Raw genomic sequence first — 18,738 nt, forward strand, 5'->3', positions numbered from 1 at the left:
ATGAAATTAAATGTAAAGATAGCAACAAGCTTTGGCTTATGCCATACATGGTAAATACAATTTTGACTGTCACACCTATGCTATAATTTATAGCCCAACATTTTACCCAACTCTTCTTTTCTTAAAAGCCACATTCCTTATGTGATTTTTATTTGTCACGTTCCTAGAATATGAAAATAAAGGCTAAAAGGCTGCGAGAGATCAAATTATCCATGAGGTCAAAATTGGAGTCACTTTACTTGGATGTGAACTTCACTCGGAAAGAATTAAAGTTTATGAATGTTGAAAATTTGTGGGGGGAAAAAAACTAATATTTCACCTGAAATGCACCTTTTAGTTGAAATCAAAATATTTGCAAATACTCGCGGTCAAACTAATAATTGCAACTACTGAGATAGTGATTCACGGACCGGCGACCATTTTTGATGCAAAAATTTACTCATATAGGATATTTATATCAAATCTATCAATGCAAGGCACATGTTTTTCATACACAAAATTAAATGATGTGTATTCTCACTTTAATTTCTAGTTGCTAATATTAAATTGATTGATTTTGTGTAAATATGTATTTACCCATTTTTGCCAGCTTTTATAAGTAAAAGTCAAAACCAAGTGCAACAATACATTATACACCAAGCAATAGAGGACAACCCATGTGTGCTATCTTAAATTGCATGCGTAGTATCTTGTACTTCCCCATTCATGTCTTCCTTTCTTTGTTCCCTAAAAACAGTAACTAAAGAGTTGGCAAAACATAGACTCAATTAGAGATGAGTTTCCAAAAAGAAGCACATATATATATATATATATATATATATATATATATATATATATATATATATATACTCCATCTCCATCAACCAGACAAAGCACTTCTGCTTCTGTTCCTGGCAAAAGAATTGGACATTTCAAAGGTCCTCGGAGCAGTACTTGTTTTTTGTCTTCTAGTTCGTTGTCTTGGTATATACTTATTGACTTTTTATTCTTTTAATGTTTTAGGCCACCAAAATTATAACCTTTGTTTCTTAATTAAATCCAAAAGTTCATCTCGTTAAACTAATTAGTTTTAAAAGAAATGATTCATTAATTAATGAGCATAACTAGAAACTGGTGTTGGTCAGCCATTTGGTAGATGTTATAGCTAGTGAAGAAGCATAGTGTCTCATGCTTGCGGCAGATAGAGGGTTGGATTTCTTTTCTTGGCTCTTCTAAGTTCTAATCCAGTCATGTTATTTATTCTACATTTCTTACTTTTTCACTGTGCTCTAGATTTAAGTTGACCTATTGTTTGACCTATTATTACTTTCGGATAACCGAGTTTTTCTTTTTCTTCCTTTTCCATTTATTTTATACTTGAAGGTAGTGTTCGTTAATTTCTCTCTTTTTTCTTTTTCTTTCTTTCTTTAAGCAATTGAATTTGAAAACATATGCATGGACATTATTTTGGATAAAGTAGAGGTTTAAACTTGTACGTTTGTGAAAAATATAGGTATATATCCAAATGCTTTCAATAGTAAAGTATGAGGTTACATTAATTACGTAGAGTCTCATTAAACTTATATAAGTCTAATTATAGGGAAATCTTTAAACTAATAGTTCAAACCAAAAAAATCACTCAACTTTCACACTAGATATTCTTGAATATCAATTTGGGCAAAAACCGGTCAAGGTTAGCCGGAACTTGTGCAAACACAAAATAAAATCATTTTTCCATTAAGAAATCATTTTAAACCTAAAAATGCTCTCTGAATTTAGAGTAAAGCAGATAATTATAACTTAAAAGGGCAGATTTATAACTTAAAAAATGGCAGATTATGGGTGTGTTTGGGTATGGGAAAAATATTAATTTTCTGTAAAATATTTTTCAATTTTCTCATGTTTGGTTGACTTAAATATTTTGGAAAATATTTTTCTCATGAACTCATTTTTCTCCAATTAGACAAAAATAACTCTCTTATCAAAAGGAGTGAAAATATTTTTCAAAACCTTTTCTCAACTTTTCCACCATATTCCCCACTCCCACCGCTATCCCGCTATCCCCCCCCCTCTTACCGCCAACCCGATCCCTAGACCTCGACCTACCGTCCTCCCCCGCCTTTATCTATTTCGCCTCATATACTATTTGCCTAAATTATAAATTTTCTAAAAGTATTTTCTGTTACCTAACCAAACATCAGAAAATAAGTAAAAAAAATCCACTTATTTTCCAAAAAAATATATATATTCCAAGACCAAACACACCCTATCTATACTATATTAAAAGCACGAAGCTCCTGAGCGAAATGTCGTTCGTCTTTTTTATCCTCTATAGGTGTATTTTATATTGGATAAAATTATAAATACAAATAAAGTATTTATTTTTTTGAAAAAAAGGTTGCCAGTAAAATAAAAAGGAAACTCTTTCTTAATTAATAACATAAAAAACAGTCCTTCCATCCCATAGCTTGCGGGAAAAGTAAAACTTATCAAGGTAAAAAGTTAAAAAGAATAAGACATAAGAAGAAACTCATTATTTAATATTCCTACTAATATGGTCGAAATTTTCGTATGTTATAAAGGAAAAAAGAATTAGACATTAAGTGGAAACTCATTGTTTAATATACATATTAAAGAGGTAAATTTTCATAGGTTAAAATGGACAAGAAAAGATAGTAAGTAGGAAACGCATTCTTTAATATTCCTTTCAAAGTGTGTAAAAAGAAGTCGATTAATACCCAATTTTTATTCTCCATAAACACTCTCTTTTAGTTTTCGGGTTGGACAATGCTTTCATCAACCTATATTGCTTAGAATTTTGAAACCAAAGTCATTTAGATAAAGGAGGAGTTGGACACTTCTGTAAAAGAAGCCAATATTTCATATTCCTTTTCAAAAATTCTTGATAGCGTCGAGGTTTGCGAAGGTAAATTTGCTTTTATTTTGAGTTTAATTTTCTGACTTTTAGTTTATTCTTGAAGTTTAATAATAGACATTCTTCAGTTTTGTAGTAACAAAAGTTCTTATAATTTTCTTCATAGCTATCAATTCAAGTATGTAATTTAAAAGTTAAAATATTTATTTTTCGTGAACATATAATTTGCTATTTTATGAGAAAATTATATAAAAAAAGTAACTACATAAAATTAGAAACCACTGAGCCTTAAATATTTAAGCATAGAACAATCAAACTTCATACAGAAAGATATAACAAATTAGCATGTTTGTTTTCGGTGGACATGTAATTTGCTATTTTATAAAAAATAGAAAGCAATTACATGAAATAGAAATAATGAGCCTTAAACATTTAAAAATAGAACAATTAAACTTCTTAGAGAAAGATATACTAAATTTAGTACATATAGTGTGCGTGGCTGAAGAATACGAAAGAGATATAATTAGCCTCATTACTGAATGCTAGGAATATGAATACCACAATTTATTTACAATCGTGGAATATAAATTCAGTAATAATTGATACGAATCTAAAATATATCTGCACCTTAATGAAGTCGTTGAGCTATTTATATTTTTGAGTTATTTTACAATTCATATAGTATTTCAATCAATTAAAGAAATAGCCGAATTTATATTTTTTCCTTGGGCAAGAAAAAGATTTTTGTTAGTTAGCTACCCATGCGTGATTGTGTTTATAGAATAAACTTAAGAATATATACCTTTGGAAAAAAATTTAAAAAACTCTTAAATCTACAAAAGTTTATGTGTTCTTACTAATTTTTTTAAAGCTTGAAGATTTGTAAAATAATAATAACTTATAAAGATGGAATAAGTTTATAGTTAAATATATATACCAAGATGATTGAGGAGCATTTCTTTCTTTATTAAGTTAGCTAATAGAATCAACAATAATCATTTTTAGGAACTTACTGATATTAGTAGGATAATAGTTCACTCATGACATGGACACAGTAATTTCTGATCGACACCTTTGGACCTCAATATTGTGAATGCTTCTGCCTAAAAAACGATAGTAGTAGTACCAATTAGCAACTTTTTCTAAGCATTAACATGTGACAACCCACAACCTAGTAAAAAGTAATATAAACCTAGAAAATCCACAAGCAACGGCTCAAGTAATTTTAAAAAATGGTACTCAAAAGTTTTAAACAAATAAAATTTGGGTTCCCCAAGACCCCTAAGAAAAGGGAAATAATAATAATAGAGTAATAAATTCATAATCACAAAACTAATCATTTTGAAATAATAATCCCCATCATCACTCATAACTCATAACTCATCACCATCTACCCAAAATCATCATAATTCCATGTTCCACTTTTCCTAAAAAGAAAGCATCTTTTTGTTTGTTAAATATTTATTTTGCGCAGACAAAATCATTCCAACTTTTACTGTAAAAACTTAAAAATAAAAAAAAATAATTACTCCTCTATAATAGTACTAGTACTAGTACTAGTGCTAATATACACATTCCCCAAAATTTCAATATCTGTACACCATTCAAAACTCTCTTCCCGTGAAAAGCCCAATACATCTGACAACTCTCTTTAACACCTCTGTTGCTCTCCATTTTTCTCTTTCTCTGTGTATTTATACTTTTCTGTATCACTCTCTTTTTCCTCCATTAAATTGGATTCTCAACCTCAAAAAGATAGTATTAAAGCTTACACTAACTGTTACTCTCTTTAATACCCTTTCTTTCTTTCCTCACTTAGGACTAAGAATTTAGCACCAATTTTCATGGGACTTGTCTCAATGTTTTGGGTGTTTTTCTTCATTCTTGAAAGTGTAATTTTTCAGCTTTCTCATAGTGCAACTGTAGTAGTTGATGGAGTTTCAGAATGGAAAAACCCAACAGTCCAAATTGGAGATTCCATTAGTAAGTTGTACTAGCAGTCATTCAATTATGAGCCATTTTGCTGTTATTGGTAGTTTTTGAGTTGACCAAAATTTTTTACTCTAAGTTTTTTTTTCTCTTCAGTATTCAAGAACAAGTATCAGTACAATCTCTACATTTTCCAGAACCAAAATGCCTTCAATGTCTGCAATTTCACTCAAGCTACACTTCTTACTAAATCTGATTCCAAGTCTTACACTGTAAGTTCCTCTTTCAGTTCCTGTTCATGTGTGTGTGTGTGTGTGTTAAGTCTCAACTTTCTTGTATATACCTTCAATTTCTTCAGAAATTTTTAAGATTCACGGCTAGAATTCAAAAGGGTGTTAAAAATCAGCTAAAGGATTTGATCCTTTTTATTGTTTATGATGAATTTAATTCTGTTAAAATGAATGCAGTGGCACCCATCAAGACCAGGTTACTTTTACTTCTCATTCAACAATGGATCCAATGCAGCATGTTTACAAGGCCAAAAGCTAGCAATTAAGGTCTCTCTTTCAACTCCGGCGCCGGAGCAGCCACCGGCGGGATCTCCACCGGTGGTATCTGGTGGCGTTGTGTCATCTTCTCCGGCATACCCATGGCCGTTTCAGCCGCGAGAAACCACATCCCCTAGCCCTGCACCTAGTGCATTATTTCCTGCTAATGGACCAATGTTGCCGGAAAAAGGTGGTGATATTCCGTTTATTAATAGCAATCCGGCGGTTCCTTTGCCCACTGGTGAAGTAGACTCTGCTACTATTCGTCCTTTGCCTACTTCTGGTTCTGCTCACCATGTAATGCAGGTAAATTACTGTTACACAATATAGTTTGACTTGCATGCTAAATTAATAAGTTTAACTTTGGCGTAAAATTTATGTAAATAATTAAGAGAAATAGTTACCACTAACCTGGTATTACGGGTTAAAATTAGCTACTAATAGTTTTAAACAAAATTACACTGTCGATTTTATATAAATTAAAAAAAGAAAATGGTAAGGTAATAGTTGAAACACAAAATATTAATAAAAATCAACAGTTAAAAGATCTCAAGAATATATTGGAAGTCTTAAAAACTTGTAAAAGTTGTGTACTATAGGCTGTGTACATAACGTGCCCTCTAACTTCGCAAGGCAGGGCAAGGTAAGGGTAAAACTGTGTACATCACATCCTCCCATGTGAAATTACACACTGGATTTTTAGTTATTGTTGTTGTCTCAAATGAGATACTGTTGTCTAAATTGGAATAGAGAGAGTAATTCAGTTATGTTTCAGAAGAAAATGGAGCAAATTAGTTGAGTTCATTTGGATAGTGAATAAGATTGGTTTAGAACTTGCTGCTTAGAAAATAGATTTTGGTAAAGGCGTATGCTAAATAGTTGGTCATAAATTTGGAAGTAATGACATTAATTCTTGTTAAGGGGTAGTGTATTTCAAAGTAGTGAGCCATGTCAAAAAAAGTAAAAGGTAAAAGAAAGCAAAAGGAAGAGGTTGTAAAGTTGGTTAAGATTAGGGAAGAAAGTGCTTGCTTTATTTAATTTTGCAATCCAGAAATTATTTTTATTGCTTTTAAAGGCGGAAATTTTGGACTTTCTTCAGTCTGACTGCCTCGCTTTTTTATTTTCTTCCTTACCTATTTTTATTAGAAACCTTGTTTAGCAAAAAAAAAAAACCTATAAACCATAGTAATCAATGATTAATTTTGTGATCTAAAATCCTAAATCTACTTAAGAATATTAGTTGAATTTGGTCTTGTTTTTTCCTAGTCCCAAAAAATTGTGATTAAAATGTATATTATAAAATATCTCTACGGGGTCGAAAATTTATTAACCATTTCGGGAAAACAATGGAAAAAAACATTTTAGGAGAAATATTCAGTTTAAAAAACAGAAGTAGAGATTGATAGTACTAGATTACAAGAAAAGTGAGAACTGTTACTTTTATTCGTGGCTAAGTACAATAAAGAGGCTGATGATGATGGTGTTGATTGGATTCATTATTTCTCATCTATTGTTAATTATTTTTGTACATTCATTTAATTGTTTTTTGTTTTGGGGTTTGGAATTTGGAAATGCAGGTGGTGGGGTTTTCAGCAATTCAAAGAGCTTTGTGCTGTGCAATATTCTTAATGCTGCTTTAGACAGTGCAAAAGAAGAAAGAAAGAAATCTTTGCAATTCAGTATTATTATGTACAATGAGAGAGTCCACTTTGGGGATGTAGGTTTGAATCTAAAGTTGCGTTAAAGGGGGTGATGATCATCGTGATTAGGTCCATGTAGTATTAGTATTTAGCAGAGTAATATTTCTATCCTTTGACCATACTTTGGAATCATTTATTAGCTTTTTCTTCTTCTCTTTTTAATTTTGGCACGTAATCATTTTACTCCTTTCTGTTTTTTTTTCACTCCCTCTTATCCACTTTAATTAATTTTTTGACTTTTGTTTTGTCAATAATATTTGATTTTTCAGATATCAAAAAAGAATTAACTTTTTTTTATAAAGTTTCTCTTGAAGTAAAGAGCCTTATTGTTATACTTTCAATGAACAAATTAAGGTTAATATAATCATTTTTATTGTTAGCTAATGCTAATAGGTAAATTTTTTAATATGTGTGAAAATAATCCAAAATTAATTAAAGTGGACTGGAGGGAGTATCAATTAAGTAGTGAGAAATTCAAAAATAGCTAATGCTAATAGGTAAATTTTTTAATATGTGTGAAAATAATCCAAAATTAATTAAAGTGGACTGGAGGGAGTATCAATTAAGTAGTGAGAAATTCAAAAATAGCCAGATTTACAAGAGGTAATTGAAAAATAGCCACAGTTTCAAAAATAATTAAAATTTAGCCACTTTTCATGTAAAGATAAATCTGAACGAAAACACTGTTCAAAATTCATAAAATATTTCAGCATAATATACTAGATTTTTAGTATAATATACCGGTTAAGCATAATATGCTAGTAGTTCATACACAAGTGCTCCAATATGCTGAAAGTTAATATACATGTGCACCAATCTCCAGTATATTATGCTGGACCGGTCCGTGTTGCAGTAAAATAGTGGCTATTTTTTAATAACTTTGCAAACGTTGACTATTTTTGAATTATCAGTCCAAAAACTGGCTATGTTAAAAATGAAGTACTTGGGCCTGAGAATGAGTTACGCACGGGTCAGAATGTGAAACATCCCAATAAGAGGTTATTGGACTACAATTGGGATCCAGGTTGAGGTACATGTGTCAAGAAATTACTGGACAAGAGGAATTATAGTTACTATAACTATCAGCTCATGGAAGTGTAGGGGTATACGAATAGAAGTCTTTTCTTTATTTTGGCTTAGCTCTTGTTGGAGCACTCTGGAACCTCTCTCCATTCTTCTTTTTCATTTTCCTCTTTTAAGTTTTCATTTGGTTGTTGCTACTTTGAGAGTTTGGTTTAGATTTGTAATTCTATTTTCTGGTCAATACAATATGGATCCACTATATGCTAGCCCGTGCTATTTTTACAATAAGGTACTATTCAAGCCCTCCTTACTCCTTAATATGGACTTCAAGTAACCAAGCCCAATTTAGAAGTTACTGGAGGCCAAGAACGTAATATGTGTAAAATCTATAACTCATATGTTCGAGGCATAAAAGAACTTCCTAGCAGAAATATAAAGAGAAAGTTGTGTACAATACACACTTATTCTTTTATATTGATCTTTTACTTTTAGTTTTCTTGTTGTATTGTACTATTTAGCTTCTTCCATCATCATCGCCAGGTAGTAATAAGGCCTTAATTTCCCTAGCATCCTTTAGGAAGTTGCTTTGTGGACAGAAAAAGGTGGCTTTCCAAACAGGTCCTAAAGGATATACCATTATGTATTTGATTACAAGGAATAAAATCGATGATTTTTTTATCACATAATAAACTAATAATTAATTAATGGAAAAACTACATTTTTTAGATGCTCTAAAAAATAATAGCAGGCAAAATATATATATATTTTATATATTAATATATAATATACATATATTTAACTAGCAGATATACTTATTTTTTGTCGACCGGCCAAACTTAGCTTGCCCTTAATTTGCCGTGTCCGATCCTTCTGTTTCAGGCAATAAAAGCACAAAATTTTAACTGTTTAGCGTTTGCATAAAGCACAAACCATCAAGTAGTGGATGATTCTTCTTCTATTAAGTCCATTGTGGTGAGCTGCTGATAAAGATCTTTGCGATTTAAAGAGGATTGCGACTTGTAAGGCAGGCTCAAAATTTTAAGGTTTTAATTGGAGAAATTTTCAGAAATCACTATGTTTTAGTGATTATTAGTTTGCTATAGCTACCATTTACTAAATTACTTCCTATAGCTATCTTTTCAGTTGTTATAGACTGTATTCGATGTATTTTTGCTACTGTATTCATGAATACAGTAGCAAAACTCGGCAGAAAACATGGGAGTCCAGCTAAGCAGAGAATGTATTCGACTGTATCCGTGAGCTGTATTCGTGAATACAGTTACGAAATTTGCAAAAAAAAAAAGGTCTTCAACTGTTTAAAAATGGTAAGTGAATCAATTAACGCGATAGACTCCTAATATAACTCAACAAACTCAATTATAACACACAAAATTTGTAATTCCAGTTATAGAAAAGATTCTCAATCGAAAAATGCCCCAAAAACAGAGCAATCTTCAGAGATTCAATCCATCATTTCTTTTTTTAGTGGTATCTTTACTAAAATATATTTTTAGTGGTATCTTTACAAATAGATTTATATATTGAAATTATATAATTACATTAAATACAGTTAAATACATAAAAATACATTGAATACATGAAGTATAGCAGGTCATCTATAGTGCAAAAACATATGAATACATACTGCAGATACATTTGAATACATATATACATCTGAATACATAAATTATATTAATTAAAAAAAACATATGAATACATTCATGGAATACAGCGAGACAGTGAATACAATGAAATACATAAAATATAACGAGATACATTGAAATACAATTGAAAAAAAGATAGTGAATACAAGGAATACAGTGAGATACATTGGAATACAATGAAAAAAAGGTAACAGACTCTCCAAGTTCCTCAGTCCCAAACTCCGTCCCCAATCAACCGATATCCAGGCCGCCGCCGGTACCGGCACCCTCTGAGTCATCCAGGTAGTGAATCTCTCATTTATGCTTTGAAAATTTTGAGATATGCACTTTTGGGACTTTTATCATCCTTGGAAGGATCAATAGCTTCCCTTATAGCAAATCCTGCATTTGGACTTCCTGAGGGAATAAATGGCTTCGGTGGTATAAATTATGCCAATGCTGCATCGCCAGTGGAGCTTGATCTCGACAATGGCATTTCCACAAGCTTGGCTAAAAAATTGAGAGAGATAATGGAGATGAATTAATGAAGAATTGTTGATAGAGAGAATGGGGAAGAGAATGGTGCTGTGACACAGAGAGAAATTGGAGAGAGAGATCTTGGAGAGAGAAGTTTACTTCCTATAAGGTAATTTTGTGAGAGAAAAAAAAAGAAAAGAGAGAGAAAAATAATACACAACATATTTAATGGCTTAAAGGTAGGAAGTGACCATAAATAAATATTTTGCTATAAAAATTAAAAGATAGTTATAGGAGATAATTTTTTAAAAGGGTATTTATTTATAATAAATAAGGTATCAACCTTTGCTATACGAGGTAAAATTTCTTTTTAATTAAGCTTAAAAAGGGACACACCTGAAGAATAATTGCTCATAATAATGAAGACTTTTCTAGGATCAATTACAAACTCATAACAACACAACAAATTGAACCTTGATCATCGGACTCTCTTTTTACACTCAAATGAGAGAAGTAAAAAGAAAAATGAAAAGTTTTAGAAAATAACAACACTCGTGCTATATTTGATGAAAGGCACACCTAAATATTTATTTCAAAAATATTTCTGAAATTAGGAATTATTATGCAATTACAGTACTAATAAAGTTTTGACTATTTTCTTAGATCATGCTTCTAGTAATATTAGTGTTATAGGAATTTTAAAAATGAGATTGGCTCCATCTTTTTTCTGATATTATTATATTAGATGTGCACGCCATATTTATAACCTAGTTATAAAGGATGACCTAGAATTGTTTACCTATGTTCTTGATAAAATTCAACTTGCTATCTATTATCTATCTATGTTATTATAAAAGTACGAATACAATGTTGATAGACCAAAATAACCTTAAAATAATTTTCACTAAAAGGCATAAGAAGAGGACACAACTGGAAGTAATACACGTTAAAATAAAGAGTTATAATTATAATAGAAAGTGTACTTAGTATTTAAGATTTTGCCTGAAATATGCCTAATTTGTAATGGGTTCTAATAATTTTTTCCTTTTTTTACAAAAACGGTATTAACTATTTCAATAGTTTTAGTTTGATTAGGAGTAAAGGGGTTCTTCGTCAGATTTTGTTATTCTCTTACTTCAATTTTAAAGCAGGACTCATTGCCTTAATACTGGATAAAATATCCCTTTTTACATTATTCTTCACATAACTTTGTAGGTCATATTTTGGTCAAAACAATATAAATAAAATTCTATTAAAATACTACTTCCGGATAAAATAGACTTTCTATATTGGAAATTGATGTTGCCCGTGGGTTGGGTCTTTTGGGAGTTTTTTCTTTAGTTTATTTTAAGTTTTTTTTTAACTTTTTTTTTTTTTAAAACTTTTAGACAAGGGAAAGAATAATCTGCTAACTGAAAGTCTGAAACAATAAGTTAATCAAAGAAAATACAGAGTAAAATAACTTATTATTCCTATCAAGTCAAAATCGTAACGAATTAATTTTAAATTCTTCAAAAGCTAACTATTTTTTTTTAAAATAATTTTGCGTTGGATAAAATTATAAGATATAAAAATTTAAAGTTAAGTAATAATAGTGTTCTTAAAATTTATAATGAAATTTCATAATAAATATTTATTTCATTAAAGATTCAATTCCATGTCGAATAATATTTCAGAACTCATAATAATTTTTGAAAATAATATCAACTAGAAATTGTTATTTTTCTACAATTGTAACATTCAGAATAAAAATACTTACTTTTCCTAGATTAACATGACAACAACAATAACATGGCAACTCCAAAACGTTCAAATTGTTGTGTTAGATTTAAAAGGCTAATTTTCTTTTTTTACTTTTTTCTTTAAATACATAATTGGGGTGGGGTGTGGGGTGTGGGGATTAAAGGTAAACTTTTTTCTCTCTTATTCTTTACAAATATAAATTCTTGAATTCCTGCATTAATTGTTACATGCTATTTGAATTATGTGTCTTAATTGTTATTTGACATTTAGCATATTAAATATTAAACTGCCTATTTGCTCCCTGATTTCCATAATAATTTACTATTTGTCATTATTTGCTTCATAATTAAACCATAATTATTGTATGCTTGTTGTCTTGAAATTCTATATTAATTGTTACATTTATTGGAAAAATTTCTTCTATAAGAATTGGTAAATGAAAATATTGGAGGAGCGGGTTGCACGTCGCAACATGATTGATTATAATGAATATATTGGAGGATCGGGTTGCACGCTGCAACAGACTTATTAAAAGTCAATATTGGAGGATCGAGTTGCACGCCGCAACAGACTTATTAAAAGTCAATATTGAAGGATCGGACTGCACGCCGCAATAAATTTATTAAAAGTCAATATTGGAGGATTGGGTTGCACGCCGCAACGGACTTATTAAAAGTCAATATTGGAGGATCGGGTTGCACGCCGCAACAGACTTATTAAAAGTCAATATTGGAGGATCGGGTTGCACGCCACAACAGTCTTGATTAATGTGAATATATTGTGAGAGCGGGTTGCACGTTGCAACAGAATTGAGTGTGAATATATGGTAAGAGCGGGTTGCACGCTGCAACTGAATTGATGGAAATGATAATTGGTTATGACTGCTGAGTTGGCTTCAATTACTATAAATGAGTTACTTGATTTATTTCTATTATTGTTGTTGTATCTAATATTGCGTACAGGTAATGTAAGTGACCCGCCTTAGCCTCGTCACTACTTCGTCGAGGTTAGGCTCAGCACTTATCAGTACATGGGGTCGGTTGTACTGATACTACACTCTGCACTTCTTGTGTAGATTTTGGAGTTGGTCCCAGCGGCGTGCCATAGTTTTGCTCGGATTTCACCTACTCGGAGGAGACTTGAGGTATAACTGCATGGCGTCCGCAGTTTTGAAGTCCCCATCTATTTCACTTTAGCTGTGTGTTTATTTTCAGACAGCCTTACTTTATTCATACCTTTATTTATATTTATTCTAGAAGCTCGTGCACTTGTGACACCAATTCTAGGATGGTATTTAGACACCGTTGTTTGATGGATTATTTCACTATATTTTAAACTTTGCTTCCGCATTTGTTTCCTTGTTATTAATACATTTAAAAATTATTTTAAAATAATTAATATTATTCTAACATTGGCTTGCCTAGCAAGTGAAATGTTAGGCGCCATCACGGTCCGAAGGTGTGAATTTTGGGTCGTGATAATTAAAGAATGTCATCATATCAGAACGGATAAATAATATACTGGAATAAGAAGCCAAGCCGACATAATTTATTTTCAATTGAGATAGTTACAACATACAACTCCTTTTATTTTTAATCTCGAGAAGGAACTCATTTTATGAATTATAAATAAAAAAATTTAACCAGATTTAACATACAAAGATGTTGAAGTAAATTACTCACTCTGCCAAAGCTCAAATGCTACTATAGGCAACTGTGCACTTGCTTCTTCTGCGTGTTTGATGCTTCGTTTATGTCTAAACCTGTTGAGTTAGATACATGAAACTAATATTCGAACAAAATTAATAAATTACCTCTAGAAGATTGATATTCCATAATAATAAGTACAACCTAATTTGTTTGAGGTAGACATAAATAAATTATACAAAGTGTCCTTCTCCAAGTCGATAAGTGTTTAAAAGTGCTTGTGTCTATGTCGAGATGGTACGGAACTTCCACATTAAGTAGAACACATATGGTAAATATATGAAAAGTTGGAACTTGATTAGTGTTAGAAGTTTGTTCAAATTCATAATTATCTCCAACGTTATCACTTTTTAATTGAATTAGAAGTTCTCGATATTGGTAGAGTGGAATTTATATGCACGGTAAGTGGAGTTTAAATCGGAAAGAATTTCATCCTAGGGTAATATTTTAAATATTATAATTTTATCCACCTTTAATAACTCTAGTATTTAAGGGCATAAAAGTCTATCAAAGTTTCAAGGATGTTTTAGTCGTTCAACATTTAGCATAATATTATTTATGCTGTTATAATAATATAGATAGATAGATAGATATAAATATAGATATAGATATAGATTAACTTTTGGTGGTTTTAAACGTTCTAAGTAGTTGGTACATGTGTTTTGTTCAATTTAAGGGTTCAATTCCCTCAAGTCAAGGTTAACTCCGACACTTACCTCGCTTTGCAAATTTCAATCAATTATTCAACCACAATTTTTTCTTTTAAATTTGCCTCCGAAAGCTTCAAATCTATTTACAAATAATTCAATATATTCAATACTAATCATAGGAATTAATTCCATATGAATTTATAATTTTTTCGGATAAAAATTCAAAATTCATTAAAATATTCGGCAGTGGGACCCACATTTCAAATCTCGAAAAAACTTACGAAATTCGAACACCCGTTCCGATACGAGTTCAACCATACCAAATTTGTCCAATTCCGATATCAAATGGATCTTCAAATCTTAATTTTTCGTTTTTGGAAAGTTTTACAAAAATTCCAATTTCTTCTATCTAAATCCGAAATAAATGATGAATATAGACATGGATTTGTGAAATATAATCACTTTATAATAAAGAACACTTACCCAGTTCAAAATCGTGAAAATTCCCCTTGAAATCGCCCAAATCCGAGACTTAAAACTCAAAAATGAGTAAAAATGGTTAAGACCCGATTTTATGTATTCTGCCCAGCATTTTCGCATTTGCGGGCTATAATTTCGCACCTTCGGCCTCGCATTTGCGAGACAAAACTTGCATTTGCGAAGTGGGCTGCCAGGCGAGGTTCCGCATCTGCGGACAAAAATATCGCACTTGCGACGTCCGCTTATGCGCAAAAGTGCCGCACCTGCGAAGACCGCATCTGCGATGGAAGTCTCGCTTCTACGAGCTCGCACCTGCGGTCAAAATTTTGCAGGTGCGATTACACCAGAACTCAAAATTTCAGATTTTGCTAAAGTCTAATTCTTGTTCCGATTTCGATCTGTTTCACTCTCGGGGTACTCGGGACCCCGCTAGAATATACCAACAAGTTCCGTAACATAATACGAACTGACTCGGGGTCTAAACTCACGTCAAACAACACTGAAATTACAATTCACACCCCGATTCGAACTTTGAGTTTTAAACTTTCAATTTGCAAATCTCGTGCCAAAACATATTAAATGAATCCGGAATGACTTCAAATTTGGCACACAAGTCATAAATGACATAACGGAGCTGTTCAAATTTCCAGAATTGGATTCCGGCTCCGATATCAAAAAGTCAACCCCGTGGTCAAACTTGGAATATTTAGCCTTTAAATTGCTAATTTCGTTAAATGGTCATAACTTGAGCTAGGGACCTCCAAATTAAATTCCGGGCATACGCCCAGGTCCCAAATCACGATACGGACCTACCGAAATTTCAAAATACTGATCCGAATCCGTTTGCTCAAAATGTTGATCAAAGTCAACTTAGTTGAGTTTTAAAGCTCTATTTCCCATTTTAATCCATTTTCACATGAAAACTTTTCGGAATATTTTACGGACTGCGCATGCAAGTCGAGGAATGATAAATGGTACTTTTCGAGGTCTTAGAACACAGAATTACTTATTAAATTTAAAGATGACATTTTGGGTCATCATATTCTCCACCTCTAAAACAAACGTTCGTCCTCGAGCGGAGTTAGAAAAAGTACCTGAGCTGGAGAAAAGGTGTGAATATTTACTCCGCATATCCAACTCGGACTCCCAGGTAGATGCCTCTACCGGCTCACCTTTCCATTGCACCTGAACTGAAGGATAACTCTTTGACCTCAACTGTCGGACCTGCCGGGCTAGAATAGCCACCGACTCCTCCTCGTAAGTCAAATCTTTGTCCAATTGGACTGAGTTGAAATCTAACACATGGGACGGATCACCAGATATTTCCGGAGCATAGACACATGGAACACCGGATAAACCGCTGATAAACTAGGTGGTAATGCAATACTGTAGGCTATTTTACCCACCCTTTCAAGAATTTCAAAGGGTCCGATATACCTAGGGCTCAACTTGCCCTTCTTTTCGAACCTCATTACACCTTTCATAGGTGAAATCTGGAGCAATATTTGTTCTCCAATCATGAATGCAATATCACGAACTTTACGGTTGGCATAACTCGTTTGCCTAGAATGAGCTGTGCAAAGTTAATCCTGAATAATCTTGACCTTATCCAAGGCATCCTGTACCAAATCGATACCCAACAACCGAGCCTCTCCCGGCTCAAATCAACCAACTGGCAATCGGCATCGCCTTCCGTATAATGCCTCATATGGAGCCATATGAATGCTCGACTGGTAGCTATTATTATAAGCAAACTCCGCAAGTGGTAAGAAATGATCCCAAGAACCTCCAAAGTCTATAACACAAGCGCGAAGCATATCTTCCAATATCTGAATAGTGCGCTCTGATTGTCCGTCTGTCTGTGGATGAAATACTATACTCAACTCCACCCGCGTGCCTAACTCACGTTGTACAGCCCTCCAGAAATGTGAGGTAAACTGCGTACCTCGATCTGAAATAATAGACACGGGCACACCGTGAAGGCGGACAATCTCACAAATGTAAATTTTAGCTAACCTCTCTGAAAAATAGGTAACTGCCACTGGAATGAAATGGGCTGACTTGGTCAACCTGTCCACAATGACCCAAACTGCATCACATTTTCTCTGAGTCCGTGGGAGCCCAACAACAAAATCCATTGTGATACGTTCCCACTTCCACTCAGGAATTTCTAACTTCTGAAACAAACCACCAGGTCTCTGATGCTCGTACTTAACTTGCTGACAATTCAGACACCGAGCTACATGTGCAACTATATCCTTTTTCATTCTCCTCCACCAATAATGTTGTCGCAAATCTTGATACATTTTTGCGGTACCTGGATAAATAGAATACCTGGAACTGTGTGCCTCTTCAGGAATTAATTCACAAAGCCCATCCACATTAGGCACACAAATATGGCCCTGCATTCGCAGAACTCCATTTCCCCCCACAACAACCTGTTTGGCATCACCGTGCCACACCGTGTCCTTAAGGACAAGTAAATGAGGATCATCATACTGCCTCTCTCTGATGCACTCATATAAAGAAGACCGGGCGACTGTGTAAGCTAGAACTCGACTGGGTTCTGAAATATCTAACCTCACGAACTGGTTAGCCAAAGTCTGAACATCTGCAGCTAATGTCCTCTCACCAACCAGAATATACGCAAGACTGCCCATACTCACAGCCTTTCTACTCAAAGCATCGGCCACCACATTAGCCTTTCCGGGGTGATACAAAATAGTGATATCATAGTCTTTGAAAAACTCCAACCATCTTCTCTGCCTCAAATTAAGATCTTTTTGTTTGAACAAATACTGAAGGCTATGATGATCAGTAAATACCTCACACGAGACACCGTAGAGGTAATGCCTCCAAATCTTCAGCGCATGAATAATGGCTGCCAATTCTAAGTCATGAACAGGATAATTCTTCTCGTGAACTTTCAACTGCCGCGACGCATATGCAATTACCTTGCCATCTTGCATTAATACTGCACCAAGCCTAATGTGAGATGCGTCACAATATATCGTCTATGATCCTGAGCCTGTGGGTAATACCAATATTGGCGCCGTAGTCAAAGCGGTCTTGAGCTTCTAAAAGCTTAACTCACACTCGTCTGACCATCTGAATGGAACACCCTTCTGGGTTAGTCTGGTCAAGGTGCTTGCTATAGATAAAAACCCTTCCACGAACCGACGATAGTAACCTGCCAAACCCAGGAAACTCCGGATATCTGTAACCGAAGTAGGTCTAGGCCAATTCTGAATAGCCTTAATATTCTTAGGATCCACCTTTATGCCTTCTGCCGATACAACATGTCCCAAAAAGGCAACTGAGTCTAACCAAAACTTGCATTTTGAAAATTTGGCATATAATTGATTATTCTTCAAGGTGTGAAGCACACTTCGAAGATGCTGCTCATGCTTCTCCCGACTGCTGGAGTAAATTAAGATATCATCAATGAATACAACCACAAAAGAATCCAAATAAGGCTTGAACACCCGATTCATCAAATCCATAAATGTTGCTGGAGCATTTGTCAAACCAAATGACATCACTAGGAACTCGTAATGCCCATACCGAGTTCGAAAAGCTGTCTTAGGGACATCAGACGCCCTAATCTTCAACTGATGGTAACCAGATCTCAAATCAATCTTCGAAAATACCTTGGCACCCTGAAGCTGATCAAATAAGTCATCAATTCTTGGCAGCGGATATTTGTTTTTGATAGTGGCCTTATTCAACTGCCGATAATCTATACACATCCGCATCGAGCCATCTTTCTTCTTTACAAATAATACTGGTGCACCCCAGGGCGAGACACTAGGTCTAATGGATCCCTGATCAAGCAAGGCTTGTAACTACTCTTTCAATTCTTTCAAATCTGGCGGGGCCATACGGTATGGTGGATTAGAAATGGGATGAGTGCCCGGAGCCAAATCAATACAGAAGTCAATATCTCTATCGGGTGGCATCCATGGCAGATCTGCAGTAAATACTT

The 18,738-nt window shown here is 33.4% G+C and overlaps 1 protein-coding gene across 1 annotated transcript; it reads left to right on the top strand.

Moving 5' to 3' along the window:
* Positions 1–4,439: 4,439 nt before the first annotated feature.
* Positions 4,440–7,193, top strand: LOC107806889 (uncharacterized). The gene is made up of 4 exons (XM_016631162.2): positions 4,440–4,837; positions 4,940–5,055; positions 5,251–5,637; positions 6,909–7,193. Exons 1-4 carry the CDS (start codon positions 4,699–4,701, stop codon positions 6,969–6,971), a joined length of 705 nt encoding a protein of 234 aa, XP_016486648.1. The 5' UTR covers positions 4,440–4,698; the 3' UTR covers positions 6,972–7,193.
* The last annotated feature ends 11,545 nt before the right edge of the window (positions 7,194–18,738 follow it).

Source organism: Nicotiana tabacum, chromosome 12 (genome assembly GCF_000715075.1).
Source record: "Nicotiana tabacum cultivar K326 chromosome 12, ASM71507v2, whole genome shotgun sequence".
NCBI classification, from domain to species: domain Eukaryota; kingdom Viridiplantae; phylum Streptophyta; class Magnoliopsida; order Solanales; family Solanaceae; genus Nicotiana; species Nicotiana tabacum.

Bases quoted from the DNA above. Each gene is read 5' to 3' on its own strand.
- LOC107806889 (XM_016631162.2), top strand. From the start codon at position 4,699: ATGGGACTTGTCTCAATGTTTTGGGTGTTTTTCTTCATTCTTGAAAGT. The intron at 4,838-4,939 runs GTAAGTTGTACT...TTTTCTCTTCAG, and splicing joins CCAAATTGGAGATTCCATTA to TATTCAAGAACAAGTATCAG. The intron at 5,638-6,908 runs GTAAATTACTGT...TTGGAAATGCAG, and splicing joins CTGCTCACCATGTAATGCAG to GTGGTGGGGTTTTCAGCAAT.